Source organism: Rhinichthys klamathensis, unplaced genomic scaffold, assembly GCF_029890125.1.
Source record: "Rhinichthys klamathensis goyatoka isolate OS25496 unplaced genomic scaffold, OSU_Roscu_1.1 h1tg000095l_1, whole genome shotgun sequence".
Taxonomy (NCBI): domain Eukaryota; kingdom Metazoa; phylum Chordata; class Actinopteri; order Cypriniformes; family Leuciscidae; genus Rhinichthys; species Rhinichthys klamathensis.
This window is the reverse complement of record NW_026606634.1, coordinates 2434610-2457340: the sequence shown is the minus strand read 5'-3', so window position 1 is coordinate 2457340 and position 22731 is coordinate 2434610. Positions and strand designations below refer to the sequence as shown.

The following is a 22731-nucleotide window of genomic DNA, read 5'->3' as shown; positions in this document are numbered from 1 at the left end:
CCACACCTCGGTTAAAGGGATACTCCACCTAAAAATGAATAATCTGACATCATTTACTCACCCTCAAGTTGTTGCAAACCTGTATGAGTTTCTTTCTTCTGCTGAACACAAAGGAAGATATTTTGAAGAACGATTGGAACTTTGGCACCATTGACTTCCATAGTATTTTTTTTTTCTACTATGGAAGTCAATGGTGCCAAACAACTGTTTGGTTCCAATCGTTCTTCAAAATATCTTCCTTTGTGTTCAGCAGAAGAAAGAAACTCATACAGGTTTGCAACAACTTGAGGGTGAGTAAATGATGACAGAATTTTAATTTTTGGGTGGAGTATCCCTTTAACTTCAAACTCAAGGACCTTTCAAGGACTTTCCAGGTCCAATACCCTCAAACTCAAGGACTTAATGTGGGAACACTTGTGCTGTGTTCAACTTTCCATCGTAGTAGTTTCGTGCGCGCGTGAACGTCACGGCAACGTACAACACAAAGCACCTCACGTGGGAAACACTTAGGGCCGTTACATAGTCAACGCATCAGTACGCATACGCGTCCACAAGGCTACGCTTCGGCCACCATTATGCGTCGATGCGTAGCCAAATGTGTCGTCCTAGTTTTTGATAAGCGACGCACCGATACACGCAATACTATGCGTTGTCGGTGGGGGCGACATTGCAAGTATTGTACATTAATTCAAGTATATTATGTTTACATTTATATGACAGTTCAATTGACTGTTCGCAAAACCCCGCCCTCGAACGGTCCTCGTCCAATCATAGCTCAGCAACTGTAACTAAGGAGAAGGACCCCCGTCAAACATTGCGATTTCAGCAAGATGGTGAAACGATGCGCCTATGGCACCTGAGAGTCTGACACCAGGTACCCCAAAAGTTTAGAGGGAGGGTGGGTTTTTTTCGCCTTTCCAAAGCCCAGGACCCAAGCGGAAAGATGCCGACAATGGATTAAGCAGTGTGGGAGACCTCACCCACAGCTAAATGCCTCGAAGATTAATAAGCATACATATGTCTGCTCTAAGGTAAGTAAAGCTAGCGAGCTAACTTAGCATATCAATTAGTAGTCTAAATAGCTAAGTACATACAATCTGTAAAACTGGACTTAAGTTAACAGTTGTGGTTCTATGTAGCATTATTATCGAAAGTAGTAAAGTTAGAACATTAGATACTTTATTATTCCGTAGGAAATTCAGGCAGCCTGTCAGGTAGCTGTTAGCCTGTCAAGCACATATTGCTATCGACACAGATAATTTGGCAAGAGGTTGATGGTCACTGGAGGCTATAAAATCTGTCAAACTGAACTTAACAGTTGTGGTTCCATCTAGCATTGTTACCACAAGGCTGTGCTGGTTGCATTGCAAGAACAGGTCGTGAGGTTTCTCATTCTTGGACTGAGACCGGAACACCTTTTCCTCGATTGTTGTTATATTCCCGTCTTTGCTTATTTTAACATTTTGGACATTTCCCTCCACTGCATATTGCAGCCCTTTCTGTCGTGCCCTGGAGGATATGTCTGCTGCATTACACCAAAACCAATCACTTATACCAATAGGTATGGAGCTCAACCCAGCCATGGCTATGTGTCTGGTTCTCAATTGTTTGACGGGCGTAGTAACAATAACTAGGGGGCGTGGCTTTTGCGAACGGCCAATTACACTCCAATAAAATAGCGTTGGAAAATGAAGTTGCAACCGCGATGGGAAAGACCGTAGATAAGGTGAAAACGGACTGGAAAAGTGACAAATTTACTAGGGCGAATAGGTCCAACGTCGTGTGTGTAGCCTATCTAGAAGTCAATGCTGTGTGCCCTTCTCGAGAGGCTGAAATAGCCTACGGCAGGAGAGAGAGAGAGACAGAGAGAGAGATATATAGTGTGTGTGTGTGTGTGTGTGTGTGTGTGTGTGTACGACTCTACTAATATCACCCGACTCTACTACCCCCTGTTGCGTGAGCGGTGTATTGTGTTTCACACATCGCCCGTGAGGCTTTCGTCTGCTTGCGGCCACTGTTTAGACGTTGACTATGTAATGACCCTTAATGTAACGCGTAAATGCGCGTAACTAACGTTAATCAGGCAAGCTAGTGCGCATAGGCCACGAAGTGCTGGCGGAATAACACATTAGCGGACCGGAGGGAATAATATGGCATTTTTTCCAGAAAACTTCTTGCACAAAATAAATTCAAGCACTTTCAAATTTCAAACTTTTTCTTCAGATTCACAAACTTTCAAGGATTTCAAGGACCCGTGGGAACCCCGTTTCTCCAGCCGGTTTAAGCTTTAAGTTTTGGCGTTGAGTGATGCTCACCACAGGCAGGCCGTGACAGTCCCAGCCGAAGCGCCGGTCCACGTGGAAGCCGTTCTGATGGGCGAACCGGGTCACGATGTCCTTGATGGTTCCGGCTAGGATGTGGCCGTAATGAGGCAGACCCGTGGCAAAGGGCGGCCCGTCGTAGAAGGTGAACCTGAAAAACAAATCAACGACACATAAACCTACATGTGTAAAAGACATGTGGAGGAAGGGAACATTAGGAAACTGATGATGTCACACCCAGTGTTGGGATTAATCAGATTACTTTTCAAGTGACTATTCAAACAACGCATTATATCTAACAAAATATCTGAGTTACTTTTTCAAACAAGTAACGCAAGTTTCTTTGTTTTCCCATTTATTGACTGACAGCTCTCGGCCTCATGATGAGACAAAACAAAGTGCAGAGAGTGTGTGTGTGTGTGTGTGTGTGTGAGAGAGAGTGTCGCAGAGAGTGTGTGTGTGTGTGTGTGTGTGTGTGTGAGAGTGAGAGTGTGAGTGTGAGAGAGTCGCAGAGTGTGTGTGTGTGTGTGTTTGTTTTTGTGATAAATGAGGACACAAATGTGTATAATGACATGCATATTACACTGGTATTACAACTTACACGTGATATATGAGGACATTGCATGTGTCCTCATATTTCAAATAGCTTAAAAAACATAAAAAACAATGGGTTTTTTTTTATGTAAAAATGCAGCATGTCTCCTGTGATGGGTAGGTTTAGGGATAGGGGCAGTGTAGGGGGATAGAATATACAGTTTGTCCAGTATAAAAGTCATTACGCCTATGGAATGTCCTCATATATCACAAAAACAAAGCTGTGTGTGTGTGTGTGTGTGTGTGTGTGTGTGTGTGTGTGTGTGTGTGTGTGTGTGTGTGTGTGTGTGAGAGAGTGTCGCAGAGAGAGTGTGTGTGTATGTGTGAGTGAGAGAGAGTCGCAGAGTGTGTGAGAGTGTGAGAGAGAGAGAGTCGCAGAGTGTGTGTGTGTGTGTGTGTGTGAGAGAGTGTCGCAGAGAGAGAGTGTGTGTGTGTGTGTGTGTGTGTGTGTGTGTGTGCGTGAGTGAGAGAGAGTCGCAGAGTGTGTGTGTGTGTGTGTGTGTGTGAGAAAGAGAGAGTCGCAGAGTGTGTGTGTGTGTGTGTGTGTGTGTGTGTGTGTGTGTGTGTGTGTGTGTGAGAGAGTCGCAGAGAGAGTGTGTGTGTATGTGTGAGTGAGAGAGAGTCGCAGTGTGTGAGAGTGTGAGAGAGAGAGAGTCGCAGAGTGTGTGTGTGTGTGTGTGTGTGAGAGAGAGTGTCGCAGAGAGAGAGTGTGTGTGTGTGTGTGTGTGTGAGTGAGTGAGAGAGAGTCGCAGAGTGTGTGTGTGTGTGTGTGTGTGTGTGTGTGTGTGTGTGTGTGTGTGTGTGTGTGTGTGTGTGTGTGTGTGTGAGTGAGAAAGAGAGAGTCGCAGAGTGTGTGTGTGAGAGAGTGTCGCAGAGAGAGTGTGTGTGTATGTGTGAGTGAGAGAGAATCGCAGAGTTTGTGAGAGTGTGAGAGAGAGAGAGTCGCAGAGTGTGTGTGTGTGTGTGTGTGTGTGAGAGAGAGTGTTGCAGAGAGTGTCTGTGTATAGTTCTGGACCAAATGTGAGCATTTACCCATCTCACTTGAACAAAAAAAAAAGATTCAATATTCCTCAAAATGAATAAAATCAGTGAAATGCAGAATCAGAATCATTGGTCACACCACTGTAATCAAGTTCTTCAACGATACATTTACAGTAATGATCCTGCACACACAAAGCACAGCATCACGACACACACGACCAGACACTCACTGCTCAAAGACTCATTTCTAGCCAACGGAATATCTATAATATATTTTTTTGTGTGTGACCTGCCGATACCGATTCTTGCCAATTCCAATTCTTCTTTCAAAGAGCTATAATTGACAGCATATACAAACAAAAATCGACTTTTCTTAAATGAAAAAAAATATATTTTCATAAATAAACAAGTAAAAAATAAGAACAAATGAACCAATTTCAAACAGCACAAATAAATGCAATAGAATAAAGAGAGCTATGAAATAAACACAGCTTTAATTTTTTGTAAGGTGGTCTAACAGTAGGTTCAGGTAAGAAATACAACATAAATTAAAGTAATCAAATGTAAAATAACACTGAATAGTCTTCATTGTAAAAATTAAATACAGATTAACTTATTCAGTCAAGAGCAGAGAGTGCTGTTGTAATGTATATTTTATTTTGATATATTTATATATATTTTAAGTGCAGTGTTATTTTACATTTGATTACAGTTTCTGTACCTGAATACCTGAAAATCTTAAAACACTGTTTTATTTCAGTCGTATCTTTGTTTGTTCAGTTGTATCTTTTTTTGCGATTGCAATTTTTTTATTTGTTCTTTTTTAATTACTGGGTGTTTACTTGTCTTTAATAATGCTTGAAATGTATATTAGTTAGCCTAGTTATTTTTCTATGGTGTTTTCAAACCACAGGCAAACGCTCCTTGTGTAGGTGTTCTTTAGCATGCTGATTATTGTTCGTGATATTCAGCTACAATTAAATGTTTTGTAATAAGACTAAATGTGAATGATATCTAAGTTTTTGGGGGGTTTTTTACCTTATTTGAATCGAAATTCGGAATCAATAAGAATCGATATGCAGAATCGAAATAAGGAACCTTTACACCGTGTCCTAACTACACGCGCCGCGCGATAAAATGCATCTTTTCCATGTTAATCAGAGTGTTTGTGCTAACCAGCCGCGACGGCGACACGCGGCGACTCTATTTTAGAAACGGTTTCATTTTTCTGCGACGTCGCGCTGGAACAACAAACACAAAGTGTGCCAATGATAATCTCAGGTGCTGTTTATGTGCTTTATTTAAAGGGCATATTGCAGGTTAGAGGACCCAACGAGTCAATGTGTAGAAAAACAATGTAGTAATTAGATTTTCTTTAAAATATACTTATAAATACGTTACATTGGCTTCTGGAGTCGTTTTTGTGAGATAATTTTACTTCCGCATCTGAAAATGGGCGTGACGGGCGTGACGTAACGGGCGGGAGAGCGGTCGATTCAAACCATTCAAACAACAGGAAAACAATGGATCGCAATGACATTTCGGACTTACTCGTATGACAGACCATGGACGACAGCCTTACAATTATGAGCCTGCTATGCTGCCGAGAGAGCAGGGACAGGCCAGGATTAATGTTAGACAGAACAACGGTCAGAGGAGACACACATTATTGCAAAAGTATTATTATAAAAAAACTTGTGTGGAGTGAGTGTGCGCAGCCGCAGTTTATTGCATCACTTAATCGCGTGTATTTTTGATTAGCCTAGCTGTCAGATACTGAGTAAACATTAAAAGAACAGGTCTATTCAATCTTCCCTGGATGTTTTTTTAAGAAGAAATGAAATAATAGCAATCAGGAGAATGGAAGCAGCAATAAAAAAATGAGGACTGTAGTGCTGTCGGCAAAACATTATAGGCTACCACTGCAATAAAAACTGCACTGCAACAAAAAGGTAAGGCATATGTGTTTTTATATTTAATGTTGTTCACTGGGAGTTTTAATTAATAGTGTAATAGAGTAAATAGTGCATCGTTCATTCTGTTTGGTAAAATATGAGGTGAATATCGATTATTAGCCTACCATCGTATCAGTTAATAGCAAAGCTATTATTGGTCATCTAGGAGTATTGGATTTTACCAATAACAGAATAAACTATATAAGCTTTGATCAGGCGCGTATGTCATGCTCATTAATAGCCTATCCGTCCAGACTAACGTTACGTGATATAACTTAGCTCATCGAGAGACAGATAGATATTTTTAGTCCTGATATAGGCCTACACGTTTTTGTTCCTCAGATCTGGTGTACACACGATCGCATTTTTCGAAGCCGATGCGGAAGAGAAATCCTGTCTCTACAGCTGCACACACCGCACACAGGCACGATAGATATACAGCACCGTCCCTTTTCTTGTTAGGAAACCTGTGGACTCGATGTCCTGACAGGCCGGAGTTTTTGCAACCTCCACAAACACAATAATTTACCATGATGACGATGATAAATTAAAATATAAAAACTACCGAAAACACTGATTCACGACCGCTCTTACTGACTTTTTTTTTAAAATTCGATGCCACAAAAACAAGAGGTTTTACATATTCACAATATCACATTAACATTAGCTGCCAGGAAATAAAAAATACAAAAAAAAAGTTTTACATAAAATCCTGTGCTTTCAAAGCATTACATGTTTTCATTGCTTTTTTGTTTTTAGTTTGTTTGTTCCAAAAGATGTACATAGAATGTGAAGTCATTTATAAAACGTGAAAAAAAGCCCAATTCTTTTTATGTATTTGGTATTTTCCTAATAAAACAAATAACTGTATAATATGTTGTTCTTTACATTCCAAATTGTCATTCTGAGTATAAAAAAGCAAATTTACCCGCTCGTACTGAATACAAACCTATCTGCGCTGCTGAGGCTCCCTCCCTCTGGTGACGTAAAATGACGCGATGTTGAAAAAAAAACGGTTTTTACGAGCAGTCAAAGAAACGCTCACTTTATCTACTAAATTTGTGCCCTTATGTCGTTTTAAAACATTTTAAATCCTGCATTACATTTTCATATGGTATTTTCATACAAGGTTATATATTAATTTCGATTTTTTTTTTTTACCTGCAATATGCTCTTTAATGTTAAAAGCGTGTAATGTGACTCTGAATATCATTTAGTGCTCCAGCTTTGCAGCTGTAAAAGCAACAATGGATAATTCCCCTCAGATCCTGAAATTAAACAAATGGAAACAAGAACGTTCGAACTGTATTATTTGACAAAGATAGTTTTAGTAACTCAGTAGCCTGTGTGTTTTAACGATGTTTAAATGGTGTAATATTTGTGAATGTGATTATGTAGCCGACTTTCTTGCGAGTGCCGTCAGGATTACGCTCTGGTGCCGCCCACTCGCCACGAGACTCCGCCCACACGCTGCTCTGATTGGCTGTGGGTTTTGATTGATTTTGACGCATCTCGCAGTCGCGTCGCGTCTAGTGTGGACAGACAAATTACTTGTCGCTGGAATCTTATCGCATCGCGTCTGGTTATGACACGGTGTTACACTTTAAACGATACCCAACCGAATACCTAGCAGTGCTGCTTTACTTCTTCCTGTCTAAAGGACAACTTCAAGTGGCACAGCTTACCCCACACTAGGGCTGTCACTTTTTATTCGATATTCGAATATGCATTCGAACATGACGTGAAATATCCGTAATCGAACTATAAATAAACTAACCGGTTTTTAAAGTGCCATGTTTAGCGCATTTTTTACAGTCTATGATTAGACCAATTGTTTTTTTATTTTATTGTTTGCCATCTCATCCAGTAGCGGGCACTCTAAACTTATTGTAGCTTAAGCTCATGACCAAATCAAGCGAATAATAGCCGATAGCCACCCTGTTTTGAAAATGGAAGATAACGCACAGAACGGCCAGCCTGAGCGGACAATTTCTACCCCAACTCATCTTAAAAGTAGTGTCTGGAAATGGACAATCCGATTGATGAATCCGAACACGGTGTTTACATGAACGATACATAAAGTAATGTGCGCGTTATATGTCACAAGATTCAAATCGGAATTGATTTTTTGACATGCCGCTGTTCGCGCATAACTATTCCCCTTATTGGTTCTTTATTTGTTTTAAACAGCAGACTTAATATTTATCCGTCTCTGGTCATGATGATTTGGAGACGATGAGCTTGATTTGCCGTGCTGCTGCTTATATTGATCACGGAGTAAAACCCCGCGCCCAAAACCAGTCGTCTGTGGATGAGAATCTGAAACAAGTACTGGTGGGACGTTGTTCTGCTCCACTTCACAGACGCTGAGTGAAATGAGATTTTTTTAATAACGGAACACTCATTTATATGACACTTTATTCAACAGGAAGAACAGCTCGCTCCGTGCGTAATACGTCATTGCACATGCGCAGTCCTTTTAGTTTCAGTTTTCAATCCGATCAATTGTTTACATGTTCTCTCGATCGGATTACAAAAGGAGTAAACCATCGGATCGATTAAAGTGTTTACATGAAGGTTTTTTAGTCCGAGCCGTCAATCCGATTATAGGGGTCCATGTAAAGACGCGCAAATACCTGTGTGTGCCAGGCACGTGTGCGCGCTCCGAGCGCGTGTTCTCCACCGCGGGGAACATCGTCAATAAAAAGAGAGCCGCACTTGATCCAGATCAAGTTGATAAATTGGTGTTTAGTAGCAAACAATATTAAGAAATGAATTAGGCTATGCTATATAGCCCTTACTCCTGCTGCTGTTTAAGTTGTCACGTTATTGTTTGTGCCGTGCTGTTCCGCTTCAGTTTTTTCTCATATGTAGCCTAATTTTGTGATTGGGTATGCATAGTGGCACTTCATATAGATTAAGTTGATAACTTGCTGTTTAAAACATTAAGTCAAAAAAAAAAAAGTTCAGACAGGCCTGAGTCCTGTTTATGACTGTCAGACTGTTAATAAATTTGTTATCTCCGTTACGTGTTGTTTGTTTGTTTTTTGGTGGGGGGCTCGTAGATATTCGAAAATATTCTAATACATTGCTTGATATTCGATATCCGTTCGAATTAGATTTTTCTCAAAAGTGAGAGTCCTACCCCACACTCCCCTATTCACTACGCAATGGATGAATCCATGACGTGGGTGATCCAGGACTCACCTGGGCCGGTTCTTGGACTGCTTCAGACACTCCTGGAAACAGTTCTTCTGCTCCCAGAGCTCCAGGATTCGCTCCTCCTCCGTCGGGAAGTGAATGGATTCTGGCACGGCTTCGACCATTCTGACTAGACAACACATTTACATTTACATTTATGCATTTGGCAGACGCTTTTATCCAAAGCGACTTACATTGCATTTCAAGGTACACATTTATATTCTTATCAGTTCTTGCTTTCCCTGGGAATCGAATCGCTACTGTTTGAGCTACAGGAAAGCATAAACACAACAAACACACTCCATCAGTCACACACATGCTTGACGAAACTCATTTTAAAGTCAAATCAAGTTTTTAATGTTTTTTTATGCGTCTATGTGGTGTTTTTAATATGCTTTAAGACAAAGAGTATTTTCCCCTTAAAACTGCAGTGAACCAAAGACAGTCTCAAAAACACGGTTTGAAATCGCTGGTGTTTCTGACGTCACAAACTACCTTGTAACCAATCAGATCAACGTGTGATCGTCAACCAGTGGATCTCTGAGCTGAGTGAGTGAGTGGAGGCGGGGCTCATTTGCATATTCATAGAACCGCACATAATAAATGAGGCAAGGGTGTCGATTTATATTCAAGATATTTTAAGGCATGAGGAAGACAAAAACGTTTAAATATGTAATTTTGGTGATCAAAGATGAGTTTTAAGGGATACAATTATTGACTACAGGGGGACTTTGTGCTCTCTAGAAGTGAGTTTCAGATGAAACAACTTTATTCCAACAAAACAATTAATGTCGCCGGATCTACTTCTCTATGTTTATGTGTATGACGAGTCATTCAGGTACTGGCCTACTCCGCAGTGGTACGACCCGATTGGTCTAAAATAGTCCCAATATAAACACGTATTATAGGTGTACGGTAGTGATTAAGGATAAGACAAAAACAGGGTTTGGAAAATGGATTCATGATGTACTCGCTTATATATACATTTACAGACTGCAACAAGATTTGCATCTATTGATTTGGATTTCAGTTTCACTTTTCTGACTTGTTAGACCTGTTATTGTTATATTGTGTTTTATAATAATGTAACAATAATCTAAACGGATAGGTTCATATACATTTGAATCACTAAACCAACAACATTGTTGTGACATTATGACTGCACAGAGGAACAGACACTTTATAAGGACGAAATGCTCAAACCGTCTCAAACATGCACATATTCTCTCTTCTTTTTTTTTAAGTGTTTGTTATTAAATGATACAAAGCACTTTATGGACATTATGATGAAGTTATTTTGAAGTGTAAATAAATACAGCTGAGCTGCATCACAATCTGTCATCATCACACACGCGCACGAGCGCGCGCTCGCCTCTACAATCACAGTTCGCTGCTGTTATGATCGCATTTCTCTAAATATGAGATCCATAAACACAGAGCAGTGAGTTTATGTGTGCTGTGAGTGTGTGTATAAGTTCTGAATGAAAATGAAGTGTCAGTTGAGACTCACATGCGGACCCTCACCCGGTGAACAGAGAAAGCGGAAATGATGCAACTGAGTGAAAGCGTGGTCCCGGATATCATACAAGAGTCTCTTTTCATAATAAAAGTCTTTGATAATCATTGATGTCCACTGATATCCTCCTGGGACCCAGGAATAGACTTTTGTCCAGAGGCGGACAGAGTACAGAGCTTTGTTACTTGAGTAAAAGTACAGATACCCCTTGCTAAATTTTACTCAAGTACAAGTAAAAGTACTACATTCAGATGTCTACTTAAGTAAAAGTACTAAAGTACTTGTTTTTAAAACTACTTGAGTATCAAGAGTACAAGAGTAGATTTTCTAAATATTGCATTACTAATCTACTGCCACAGTGCTTACATTTATGCACAGAAACGTCCTACATGGAGTTATGAAAAATGTTAATACCTTGGAGAATGTAAAAGGAATTGAAAGTAAAATCAAGTCATTTTCATCTTTTTACCATGTTGCTTTATTTAATTTAATTACATTTTTGGGGGGTCCCATCTTTAAATGCGGGGACAACACACACACACACACACACACCACATGTAAGGGTGGCGCTGCCAATAAAGCACCTAAAAGCTGTCACAAAGAACCGGCAAAAGGAATGATTATGAATATGTAAAATATAGCAAGGAAATATTTTAATTGTTTATTAATAAACACTTGTTAATAAACAAGTGTTTTCTTTGTCAGTGTCGGCTAGATGAAGTTGACGATGCTGACTCGCGATCTTCAGTAGTGAACGCGCCAGAGAGAAATGCACATTTCATACGGATTACATAAGCAGAGAGCAGTCTGTAGTCTGTTTTCTTTCGTTTTGATTTTTTCTGTTTAAAAGTAGACATGTCTGTGAGAGGCAAGTAGGCTACCTTATACACTGAGTTTCAGTTCATTTATGAGACGAGATCCAGTTCACGCGCCGGCGCCTCCGTTTCTTATCTATCGTCTGCTATTTACTTCTTATTTATTAAACCCAGGCAATTGGTTGATGAAACATTGATTAAAATTAAGATACAATTAATGCAAAACGAAATTCAGGTTAAAGAAAGGTTTTGTGTTTTCTGTTTGATGTCTCTGTGAAAGTTTTAAAGCATTTTTTATGCCGCTTTCAGAGCGCTCACGTCCGTAACGGAGAACACGTCCATAACATTGTTTTTTCCTCATAAATGCAAACCAGAAAAATAAAATAAAACAAAATGAATATTTTATGTACTGTGGAGACTGAGCGCCAACCCTTCTTCATTCGCTGGGTAGTAGCCTACTTTGGTTTGCGCAGTGTAATTCACATAATCAGTAAAAATATATTTTGCCTCCTAAAGTTTTTTTTTTAAGAAATCAGAAATCCCTCGTGGCTACGCCACTGCCACATTTGAACCTGACTGTGTTAAACACACCACATACTCAAGAACATCAAACCAAATGCTTGGCTTACATTAATGTGTAATATAAAATCTGACCATGGAGTTGACTTTGGCGGAAAGCTGAAAGTGATTGCTGATAGGCTGTCCCAATCAGTGGCGCCTGCACAATCCAATCACGTTTGAGATGGAAACAACAAATTGAGGGTTTCCGAGATTTTTATTTTTTTATTTTACTCGTGTACTCACGGTTATGGATAGAAATGTATTGGAGTAAAGAGTACAATATTTGCCTCTCAAATGTACTTGAGTAAAGTCATGAGTACTCCCCAAAAATGATACTTGAGTAAAGTACAGATCCCTCAAAATTGTACTTAAGTACTGTACTCAAGTAAATGTACTCCGTTACTGTCCGGCTCTGCTTTTGTCCTCTGTAGTGGACATTATATTTTAGTGAATTTCTCTGACACCATGCATGTCACAGTTTTATTTTGGATGTCCTGTAAAGAGCGCATTCAGGGCTCTACAGAGATACCAAATGTTTGGAGGTTTCACCATAAATACAACTTCTCCTTGGTCTTTAAAACTGTCTGACATTAATTTAGTGATCAAATGTAGCACTCTTATGGAAATACGACAATATATTGTAATTATAATTAAAATCGAACTACTTTTCAAAGTGTATTTCATCAACCAACATCTCAGGAAAACGTTATGGGGTTTTCAAATCAAAAAATGACTTTACAACAGAAAAGGGCATTGATTTCATACATGTCCACTGTAGAGGACATCAGGACTTAGATCATGTTTATCAGGCATTTTGGGAGACACAACAAGTAAATATGTAAATAAATTATACATCAATATTCCTATGAAATATTAGATATTATTATTAAATATGTTGCTAATTGTTTCTCCAATTATTACACTTCTTTTTTCATTAAATGTTGCTCCAAGAACACATTAATGTGTAAATTAGATAAAGTGTATAGATAAATTGCATTGAATGGGAATATTAATTTATGCCCATTTTACCCACATATTGCATTAAGTAAAATGGTGTATCAATTAATGCTGTTATATCTTTCATAACATAGTTGAGAATCATCTTTATAAAAATTTTGTTTTAAAAAAATCCTGAAACCCCAAAATGTATTGGTGATTGAAAAAAAAATCCCATTGTTTTTGCCTATACATATACAGGTCCTTCTAAAAAAATTAGCATATTGTGATTAAGTTCATTATTTTCCATAATGTAATGATAAAAATTAAACATTCATATATTTTAGATTCATTGCACACCAACTGAAATATTTCAGGTCTTTTATTGTTTTAATACTGATGATTTTGGCATACAGCTCATGAAAACCCAAAATTCCTGTCTCAAAGAATTAGCATATCATGAAAAGGGTCTCTAAACGAGCTATTAACCTAATCATCTGAATCAACTAATTAACTCTAAACACCTGCAAAAGATTCCTGAGGCTTTTAAAAACTCCCAGCCTGTTTCATTACTCAAAACCGCAATCATGGGTAAGACTGCTGTCCAGAAGGCCATCATTGACACCCTCAAGCAAAAGGGTAAGACAGAAAGAAATTTCTGAACAAATAGGCTGTTCCCAGAGTGCTGTATCAAGGCACCTCAGTGGGAAGTCTGTGGGAAGGAAAAAGTATGGCAAAAAACGCTGCACAACGAGAAGAGGTGAGGAAGATTGTGGAGAAGGACCGATTCCAGACCTTGGGGGACCTGCGGAAGCAGTGGACTGAGTCTGGAGTAGAAACATCCAGAGCCACTGTGCTCAGGCGTGTGCAGGAAATGAGCTACAGGTGCCGCATTCCCCAGGTCAAGCCACTTTTGAACCAGAAACAGCGGCAGAAGCGCCTGACCTGGGCTACAGAGAAGCAGCACTGGACTGTTGCTCAGTTTTGCATGTCATTCGGAAATCAAGGTGCCAGAGTCTGGAGGAAGACTGGGGAGAAGGAAATGCCAAAATGCCTGAAGTCCAGTCTCAAGTACCCACAGTCAGTGATGGTCTGGGGTGCCATGTCAGCTGCTGGTGTTGGTGAACTGTGTTTTATCAAGGGCAGGGTCAATGCAGCTAGCTATCAGGAGATTTTGGAGCTCTTCATGCTTCCATCTGCTGAAAAGCTTTATGGAGATGAAGATTTCATTTTTCAGCACGACCTGGCACCTGCTCACAGTGCCAAAACCACTGGTAAATGGTTTACTGACCATGGTATTACTGTGCTCAATTGGCCTGCCAACTCTCCTGACCTGAACCCCATAGAGAATCTGTGGGATATTGTGAAGAGAAAGTTGAGAGACGCAAGACCCAACACTCTGGATGAGCTTAAGGCCGCTATCGAAGCATCCTGGGCCTCCATAACACCTCAGCAGTGCCACAGGCTGATTGCCTCCATGCCACGCCGCATTGAAGCAGTCATTTCTGCAAAAGGATTCCCGACCAAGTATTGACTATTGAGTGCATAACTGAACATAATTATTTGAAGGTTGACTTTTTTTTGTATTAAAAACACTTCTTTTATTGGTCGGATGAAATATGCTAATATTTTTAGACAGGAATTTAGGGTTTTCATGAGCTGTATGCCAAAATCATCAGTATTAAAACAATAAAAGACCTGAAATATTTCAGTTGGTGTGCAATGAATCTAAAACATATGAAAGTTTAATTTTTATCATTACATTATGGAAAATAATTAACTTTATCACAATATGCTAATTTTTTTAGAAGGACCTGTAATTTTATGTCATTTAATTTAAACAACTGAGTCCTGGTGTCCACTACGGAGGACATTTGAATCAAATATCATTTTTCTAAAATGTTTTTTTTTATCATTTGTTTCTTATGCTCTAAACAATGTGATGAGATGGAAAAAAAACAAATAAAAAAAAATGTTTTATGATTCGTCAGATTTTAGATTAAGAACTGGGTTTGTGTGTGTGTGAGAGAGAGAGTGTGTGTGTGTGTGTGTGTGTGTATCTTACTACCAGAATTCTTGCAATGCAGCAAGGTATTTATATTCCTGTAATATTATAGAATTATTTTCTTGTCCATAATTTTTGGCTATTAATATACTGAAAATCCAAGCTGTGTTTTGAAGAGCACAGTATTTGATGTGCTGTTCTTTGAAAACTAGATAAATAATTATCAATTTAAGATTAAGTTAAGATATTAAAATATCTCTTTGACTTAGATTGAAATAATCGAAATCAGATGAAATAGAAATCAAAATGTATCTGGCAACTGTAATGTCTTAAAAATTGAATTCCATAAAAGGCTTCCATAAAAGCCTGATTTAAATACAGAATCTGAATTCAGAATCAGAATCAGGACGTATACAGAAATACGTCCTGATCAATACAGAATATATATTTGCAGCGTTTTTTCTTTCTTTTCTTTCCCAGCATCCGTCACCATGGACCTCCCCGCTGTCCAGCTATTATTAATATTTTTTACAAAGATTGTGTCTGTAATTTTAGTCCTTTTTTAATCACGCTGTTACTTCAAGAGTCCGTTCTTTAAATAAGTTTGGTTTTATAGTTATTTGATGCTATAAAAACGGGCATATGACGTCATGATTCGGGATCTACGGGAGGAGATTGAAGCTTAAACTTTTATTTCTACATTCCATAACTGTTTATTTCACACCTACATAATGAGTTATAAACGATTCTGCAGGAGTTTGGGCAGGACCTTGATATCGCGGCTCCACTTTGCGGTCACTAGTGTGCAGACTCGAGACTCAAGATGTCAGCGTCATATTGGGACACTGGCGGCTTCACTTACTACAATGGAAGAGAGTGAAGGTGCATCGTCCATCTTTTGTTACAATCTATGGACCAGTCCCAGAGGGAGTACTCGTGGAGCTTGAGGACTTGAATGGAAGCTGTTTATTTCACACAGTAAACTTTTTACTTACCGTTTCTGTGGGAGTGATATCACGGCTTTACTTCCCGCTCACTACTGCGCAGAATCAGGTCCTAAATCTGCGCAAGATGTCAGCGCCATTTTAGGACTTTGGCAGCTTCACTATTCACCAATGGAAGAGAGTAGTGATGCGCAGGCCGACTCGTAACCCGCGGACCCCGGGTTGTGGCGGGTAAAGAAATTGTCACTTTATTCATATTCATAATCGTCTCTTGTTGCCAGTTTACAGGGCGATGTTTCCAAGCACTTTCAGGCTGAAATAAAGGCTGTTTTCATTTACATTACAATGCCTTGTAGTATGTCTATTTAACGGTCGCAGGTGCGGGGCGGGGCAGGTTGTAAAAATAGATACAGTGGTGCGGTGCGGGCTGGGGCAGGCCAAATAATTTCATAAAAGCGGGACCCGCGGGTTGGAAAAAAAGCCGACCCGCGCATCACTAGAAGAGAGTGAAGGGGCGCCATCCATCTTTTTTTACAGTCTATGCACTGGACTGGTTTTTATTTTGGTTTTATTCGTCTCCACCATGGACCATCATCCTACCAGCTCCATCAGGTTCCCTCTTCCCACTGTCTCCTCCGTGGCCTATCATCTCACCAGCTCCATCAGGCTTCCTCATCCTAACATCTCCACCGTGGACCATCATCCCACCGCTCCATCAGGCTCCCTCGTCCTACCGGCTCCATCAGGCTCCCTCGTCCTACCGTCTCCACCGTGGACCATCATCCCACCGGCTCCATCAGACTCCCTCGCCCTACCGTCTCCACCGTGGACCATCATCCCACCGGCTCCATCAGGCTCCCTCGTCCTACCGTCTCCACCGTGGACCATCATCCCACCGGCTCCATCAGACTCCCTCGCCCTACCGTCTCCACCGTGGACCATCATTCCACCGGCTCCATCAGGTTCCCTCATCCTACCGTCTCCACCGCGGCCCATCATCCCACCAGCTCCATCAGGCTCCCTCGTCCCACCGTCTCCACCGTGGACCATCATCCCACCGGCTCCATCAGGCTCCCTCGTCCCACCGTCTCCACCGTGGCCCATCTTCCCACCGGCTCCATCAGGATCCCTCGTCCTACCGTCTCCACCGTGGCCCATCATCCCACCGGCTCCATCAGGATCCCTCGTCCTACCGTCTCCACCGTGGCCCATCATCCCACCGGCTCCATCAGGATCCCTCGTCCCACCGTCTACACCGTGGCCCATCATCCCACCGGCTCCATCAGGATCCCTCGTCCTACCGTCTCCACCGTGGCCCATCATCCCACCGGCTCCATCAGGATCCCTCGTCCTACCGTCTCCACCATGGCCCATCATCCCACCGGCTCCACCAGGATCCCTCGTCCTACCATCTCCACCGTTGCCCATCATCCCACCAGCTCCATCAGGCTCCCTCGTCCCACCGTCTCCACCGTGGCCCATCTTCCCACCGGCTCCATCAGGATCCCTCGTCCCACCGTCTCCACCGTGGCCCATCATCCCACCGGCTCCATCAGGATCCCTCGTCCCTTGCCCCTCTTGGCTCCATGTCTCCTCGGCTCCGCCTGGGTCTCCACCAAGCGGCAACCTTCCGGTCTCTCTCTTGAATCCAACACAGAAGTGACCTAAACTGCAATTTATCGACGGGCCACTAGAGACAGGCTCCAAAAGAGAGTCAATCCCATAGACCCTCATGTTAAAATGCCCAACTTTATAGCAGGAAAAAAAATATGTTTACAGCCTGGTGCAAAAGGTGTTTTTGGTCTATATAGCTAATTTTGCCCTTCATGACGACTGTGAGGGGGGTGATTTTTTTTCAACTCATCTGTTTCAATTATATAAAGCCTTAAATTTCTGCATAATTAAGGGCATGGCCACTTGAGTGACAGGTGGATTGCCGCTGATGTCACTACTAGCTGTTTGTCTGCTGTCTGTAAGCATCACGTCAACTCAGCTAATTCGCCTTTATGCCCATTTTCTTCCGGGAGTGACGTGCTGCCAAGATGGCGACGGACGGGTATAGGGGGCGATTTCGAACACAGCACTAGTGTCCAGTTTGTTCCCTTGATAAATCATTCTGTTCACCTTGTGTTCCTTAATTATCTCTTTAGTTTCCTCGTTTAGTCATATATATTTATATATATACTTCCAGTTCTGTTCAGTTCTTTGTTCTGTCTCGTCATTGTTTTATTATGTGGTTGTATTACTCTGTTTCCTGAGTTTTCCTTGCCTGTTGGATTTATTAGATTAAAAACTCTTTTTGCTGATCTCTGTGCGCTTTGTACAGCCACCTGAAACATTACAATAAATGTACATATGCCAAATATTATCTAGTTACATATTATAAATACTCTGAGTCATATGTTCATTAAATAAATTAAATCACAATGTTGAAAGTGTAAGGATAAGGTATGGCCAGTTGTGTGCGCTGGCCCCAATGTCCAACCAGGAGCTCGATGCCTGAGCCATTGTTCATCCCGGATCCTGAACCTGCACTTTCTATGTGCGTGAAGTGACCAACAAACCAGAGCTCAAGCCTGCCGAGTCTGACCATGTGAGCCGGTATCAATGTTCATCCCTGAGGGAGTGCTGGTGGAGTTGGAAATCGTGGAGAAGGATTGTGAGGACTCAGGCACAGAGAGCTTCAAAGCTAATTAGTTAATAAAAAAATTGACGAAACACTTAAACCTCCCCTCCCAGATGTTATACACATCCGGGCCTCATCTGGGCCAGTTATGGCACATATGGCTCAGTTCTGGCAGCAGTGAAATGTCATATACATCTGGCCCACACACATCAAGCCGGTTTTAGTGTGAGTTGTTGCTTGCTGTGTGTAGCCCATGTACCTTTGCTGCTGCCAGAACTGAGCCAATGCTGTCGACTTATGAATTTACACATGGTTTGTCTTAAAGCATATTAAAAACAGCACATAGAAGTATAAACAACATTTAGAATGAAATAAACAGAATTTAAAATGGACTGAATAAACCTCTCTACGAACTTAAACTTAAAAAAACACGCATGAATCACTGTCACACACGCTCAGAGCAATATAAGTTACTGCATAACACATTTTTAACAAGCAGAATAATATAACATCATGATAGTCAAGTCACCTTTATTTATATAGGCCTAGCTCTTTTACAATACAGATTGTTTCAAAGCAGCTTTAGATAACAGGGAAATAATGCAACAGAGTTTGTTTCTGTTGTACAGCAGATCTAGAAGAAAATAGCGTCATAGTCCAGCTTAAGTAAGTTCAGTGATGGTTAATTTTTGTTTTAAAAAATGTATTGTAGTTAATTTATCTGATACAGTCGCTCTGGAGAAAACAGTGATGTCATCATCGTCCAACTCAGTTCAGTTCTCATATAATGGTGTCAAGTCAAGTCATCTTCATTTATATAGCGCTTTTAACAATGGAGATTGTTTCAAAGCAGCTTTACAGAGATAAACATACAATTTACGGTAACAGAGATTGTTTTGGCTTTATAGCGATTTTTGAATAATGTTATTTCCAGGTAAAGTTGGTTTTGATTGATTCACTTCCCGCAAAATCATCATTTGTTATTACATTAGGGGCCACTAAGACGACGGCGTTCTCTCTAAACAGACTTTAAACGCGAACCTGTGACCTGATGGCGTTCACATGCGCATTAAAAATTGATTCTATAGTTAAATTCGTTTAAATATGTGTGCGCAGGTTTGTAATTTCCCAACAAACCATGCCTAAACAAACTACTTCTCTTGCCTATAAATTTGATACAGAATTTTATTTTATCCCTTCGAGGTACGCGAACCGGATTTTCAACAACGCTTTATCTGTACAGTGGGAAAGGGATCCTCCATAGGGAGAGGATAGTTGACACTTCAGCACTGCATTGTCATCGGGTCCAGGCGAATCTCCTTCGTCAGATCTGGATACGGCCTGGATCCAGCAGGCTGCGGGAAAACCTCGGGATAAACAAAGACACTAATATTACCGTAGATGCCATTCTTCTTATTATGTAACGAGTACATCTGGATTTAAGGGAAGTGTTCCCAGTTCCGGCTGACCTAATCTATGCAGCCTAACATTGAATTATCGAAGTCTATAATGTATTATGTGTATGCTAGGTCAAAGAGATGTGTTTTTAGTCTAGCTTTGAACTGACAGAGTGTGTCTGCTTCCCGGACAATGGTAGGAAGACTGTTCCAAAGTTTTGGTGCTAAATAGGAAAAGGATCTACCGCCAGCAGTCGATTTTGATATTCTAGGTATTATCAACTAGCCGGAATTTTGAGATCGCAATAGACATGAAGGACTATAATGTTTTAAAAGCTCACTCAAGTACTGCGGAGCTAAGCCATTTAGTGATTTGTAAGTAATCAACAATATTTTAAAATTTATACGATGTTTAATAGGCAGCCAATGCAGTGTTGACAGAACCGGGCTAATATGGTCATATTTCCTGGTTCTGGTAAGAACTCGAGCTGCTGCGTTTTGAACTAGCTGTAGTTTGTTCATTAAGCGTGCAGGGCAACCACCCAGTAGAGCATTACAATAATCTAGCCTTAATGTCATGAACGCATGAACTAATTGTTCTGCATTTGTTAATGAGAGCATATGGCGTAATTTAGATATGTTTTTAAGATGCGGTTTTACAGACACGTGACTTCCAAATGAGAGATTGGTATCAAAGAGCACACCCAGGTTCCTATCCGACGACGAAGACTTAACAGAGCAGCCATCAAGTGTTAGACAGTATTCTAGGTTATTACGTGTGGAAGTTTTTTGTCCAATAATTAGAATCTCTGTTTTTTCAGAATTTAGTAGTAGGAAATTACTAGTCATCCAATTTTTTATATCGGCTATGCATTGCGTTAATTTTGTGAATTGGTAAGTTTCGTCGGGGCGTGAAGAAATATACAGCTGAGTATCATCGGCATAACAGTGAAAACTAATTCCATGTTCCCTAATGATATCTCCTAATGGTAGCATGTACAGAGTGAACAGCAACGGTCCTAGTACTGAGCCTTGTGGTACGCCATACTGAACTTGTGATCGATAAGACATATCTTCATTTACTGCTACAAACTGATAACGGTCAGATAAGTATGATTTAAACCATGCTAGTGCAACTCCACTAATGCCAACATAATTTTCGAGTCTATTTAAAAGAATGTTGTGGTCAATAGTATCAAATGCAGCACTAAGATCAAGTAACACTAATAGAGAGATACAACCACGATCGGATGATAAGAGCAAATCGTTTGTGACTCTGATGAGAGCGGTCTCGGTACTATGGTACGGTCTGAATCCTGACTGAAAATCCTCGCAGATGCCATTTCTTTCTAGAAAGGAGCACAGTTGTGAGGATACTGCTTTTTCTAATATCTTTGATAGAAAAGGCAGATTCGAGATCGGCCTGTAATTGACTAATTTTGTATGATCAAGTTGCGTTTTTTTAACAAGCGGTTTTATCATAGCCAGCTTAAAGGTTTTTGGTACGTATCCTAGAGACAAAGACGAATTAATGATAGTCAATGCAGGAGATCAATAATATTGAATATTAGTCTCACTTTCAGCTGTGTCTTTTAACTATTATAGGATTTCCAAGGACAAAACATGAACTTTAACTATTGGCTTTACATCATCAAGTCAGCTGTCACTTTACTTTGGCACGAGGCCCGAGGGCTCTGTTTGCAATATTCCATAAAAAAGAAAAGAAAAATAATATAGTGGTGCAGGGATGATGTAAATTGGTTCCCTCAACAAAAACTCAATAGGACTTTTCCATAGGATTTTGGATTTTTGCAACAACAACAACAACAACAACAAAAAAAAAATCTGTGATCAACAAATGTTATGATACTTAGGCTGTTTTGTCCACCAATATCATTTTCACAAATGACCACAACTTTTATGAATTTTGTCAAATAAAACAAATAAATATGTAAATATTTAAAGTATGATGTAAATAGTGTAAATATGTAGAGAGATAAAAACTTAATGTGGCTATGCCAAAAAGTTTTACATTCAAAATGTCTATAAACTGCAGTACTTTTCATGTTAAAGTCTTTTATTATTGTGTAATTTTAATGCTAAAGGAGTGATTTTGATAGTTAAAGTGTGCGGTATTGGTTAAAGTGAAGGTTCTGATCGTGTAGCGACTCGCTCCGCCCTGACAGGAAGTGCATTGACACAGACAGAACAGGCCAGCAAGAGTTTCACACACACTTTCATGAAATAAACTCATGAAACATCAGCTGAGCTCATCTCTGAACAACACACACATCTCCCGCGCCGCAGACGGAAGAAACTCCGCGGATCAGATGAGATGAGATGAGCTTCTACTCTTCTGAACTAACGTTAGTTTAACCAGCTCTACACACGAGGAGAACGTGGTGAGCGTGTGTTTGTTACTTTACTCTTAAAAGCGCTTCGTTTGATGTTGCGTTCGGCGGATGGGATCTGATGACGTGTTGTTACTGACTGTTAGTTAAACTCGTAATGACTGATGAGAGTGACGGACATCTGCTCATCAGGCTCATCCTGTGAGTGTGTGACTGTTGCAGGACACACACAAACATTTACTGCACTTTACCATAGTACTTTCCCCAGCAGCCCTAACAGCATGACTTTACACTGGAATAATAATCAGTGGTCGATTATATCAGGACTTTTTTGTAACGACTGATTAATTCCTAAAATATAAAGGCATCTAAATATTTAAATTTCCTTGTATACTTCTTTTTTTTTACTTTTTTTTTTTACTATAAATTATGCCCATAAACCAAACCTAATACGGTAGCACACACACACATATATTATGTAAACACAAACTTTGTTTCACAGCCTTTATTAAACTCAGTTTCACAGTT

At 40.3% G+C, this 22731-nt stretch overlaps 1 protein-coding gene across 1 annotated transcript in view; it reads right to left on the bottom strand.

Moving 5' to 3' along the window:
- Nucleotides 1–10629, bottom strand: part of iars1 (isoleucyl-tRNA synthetase 1) — a 126146-nt gene extending 115517 nt beyond the window's left edge. The window contains exons 1-3 of the mRNA XM_056252535.1: nt 10563–10629; nt 9059–9182; nt 2316–2472 (exon numbers count right to left, since the gene is read on the bottom strand). Of these exons, the coding sequence (XP_056108510.1) occupies nt 2316–2472; nt 9059–9177 (276 nt within the window). The 5' untranslated portion in view covers nt 9178–9182; nt 10563–10629. The remainder of the gene's footprint in view (nt 1–2315; nt 2473–9058; nt 9183–10562) is intronic.
- Nucleotides 10630–22731: the final 12102 nt, after the last annotated feature.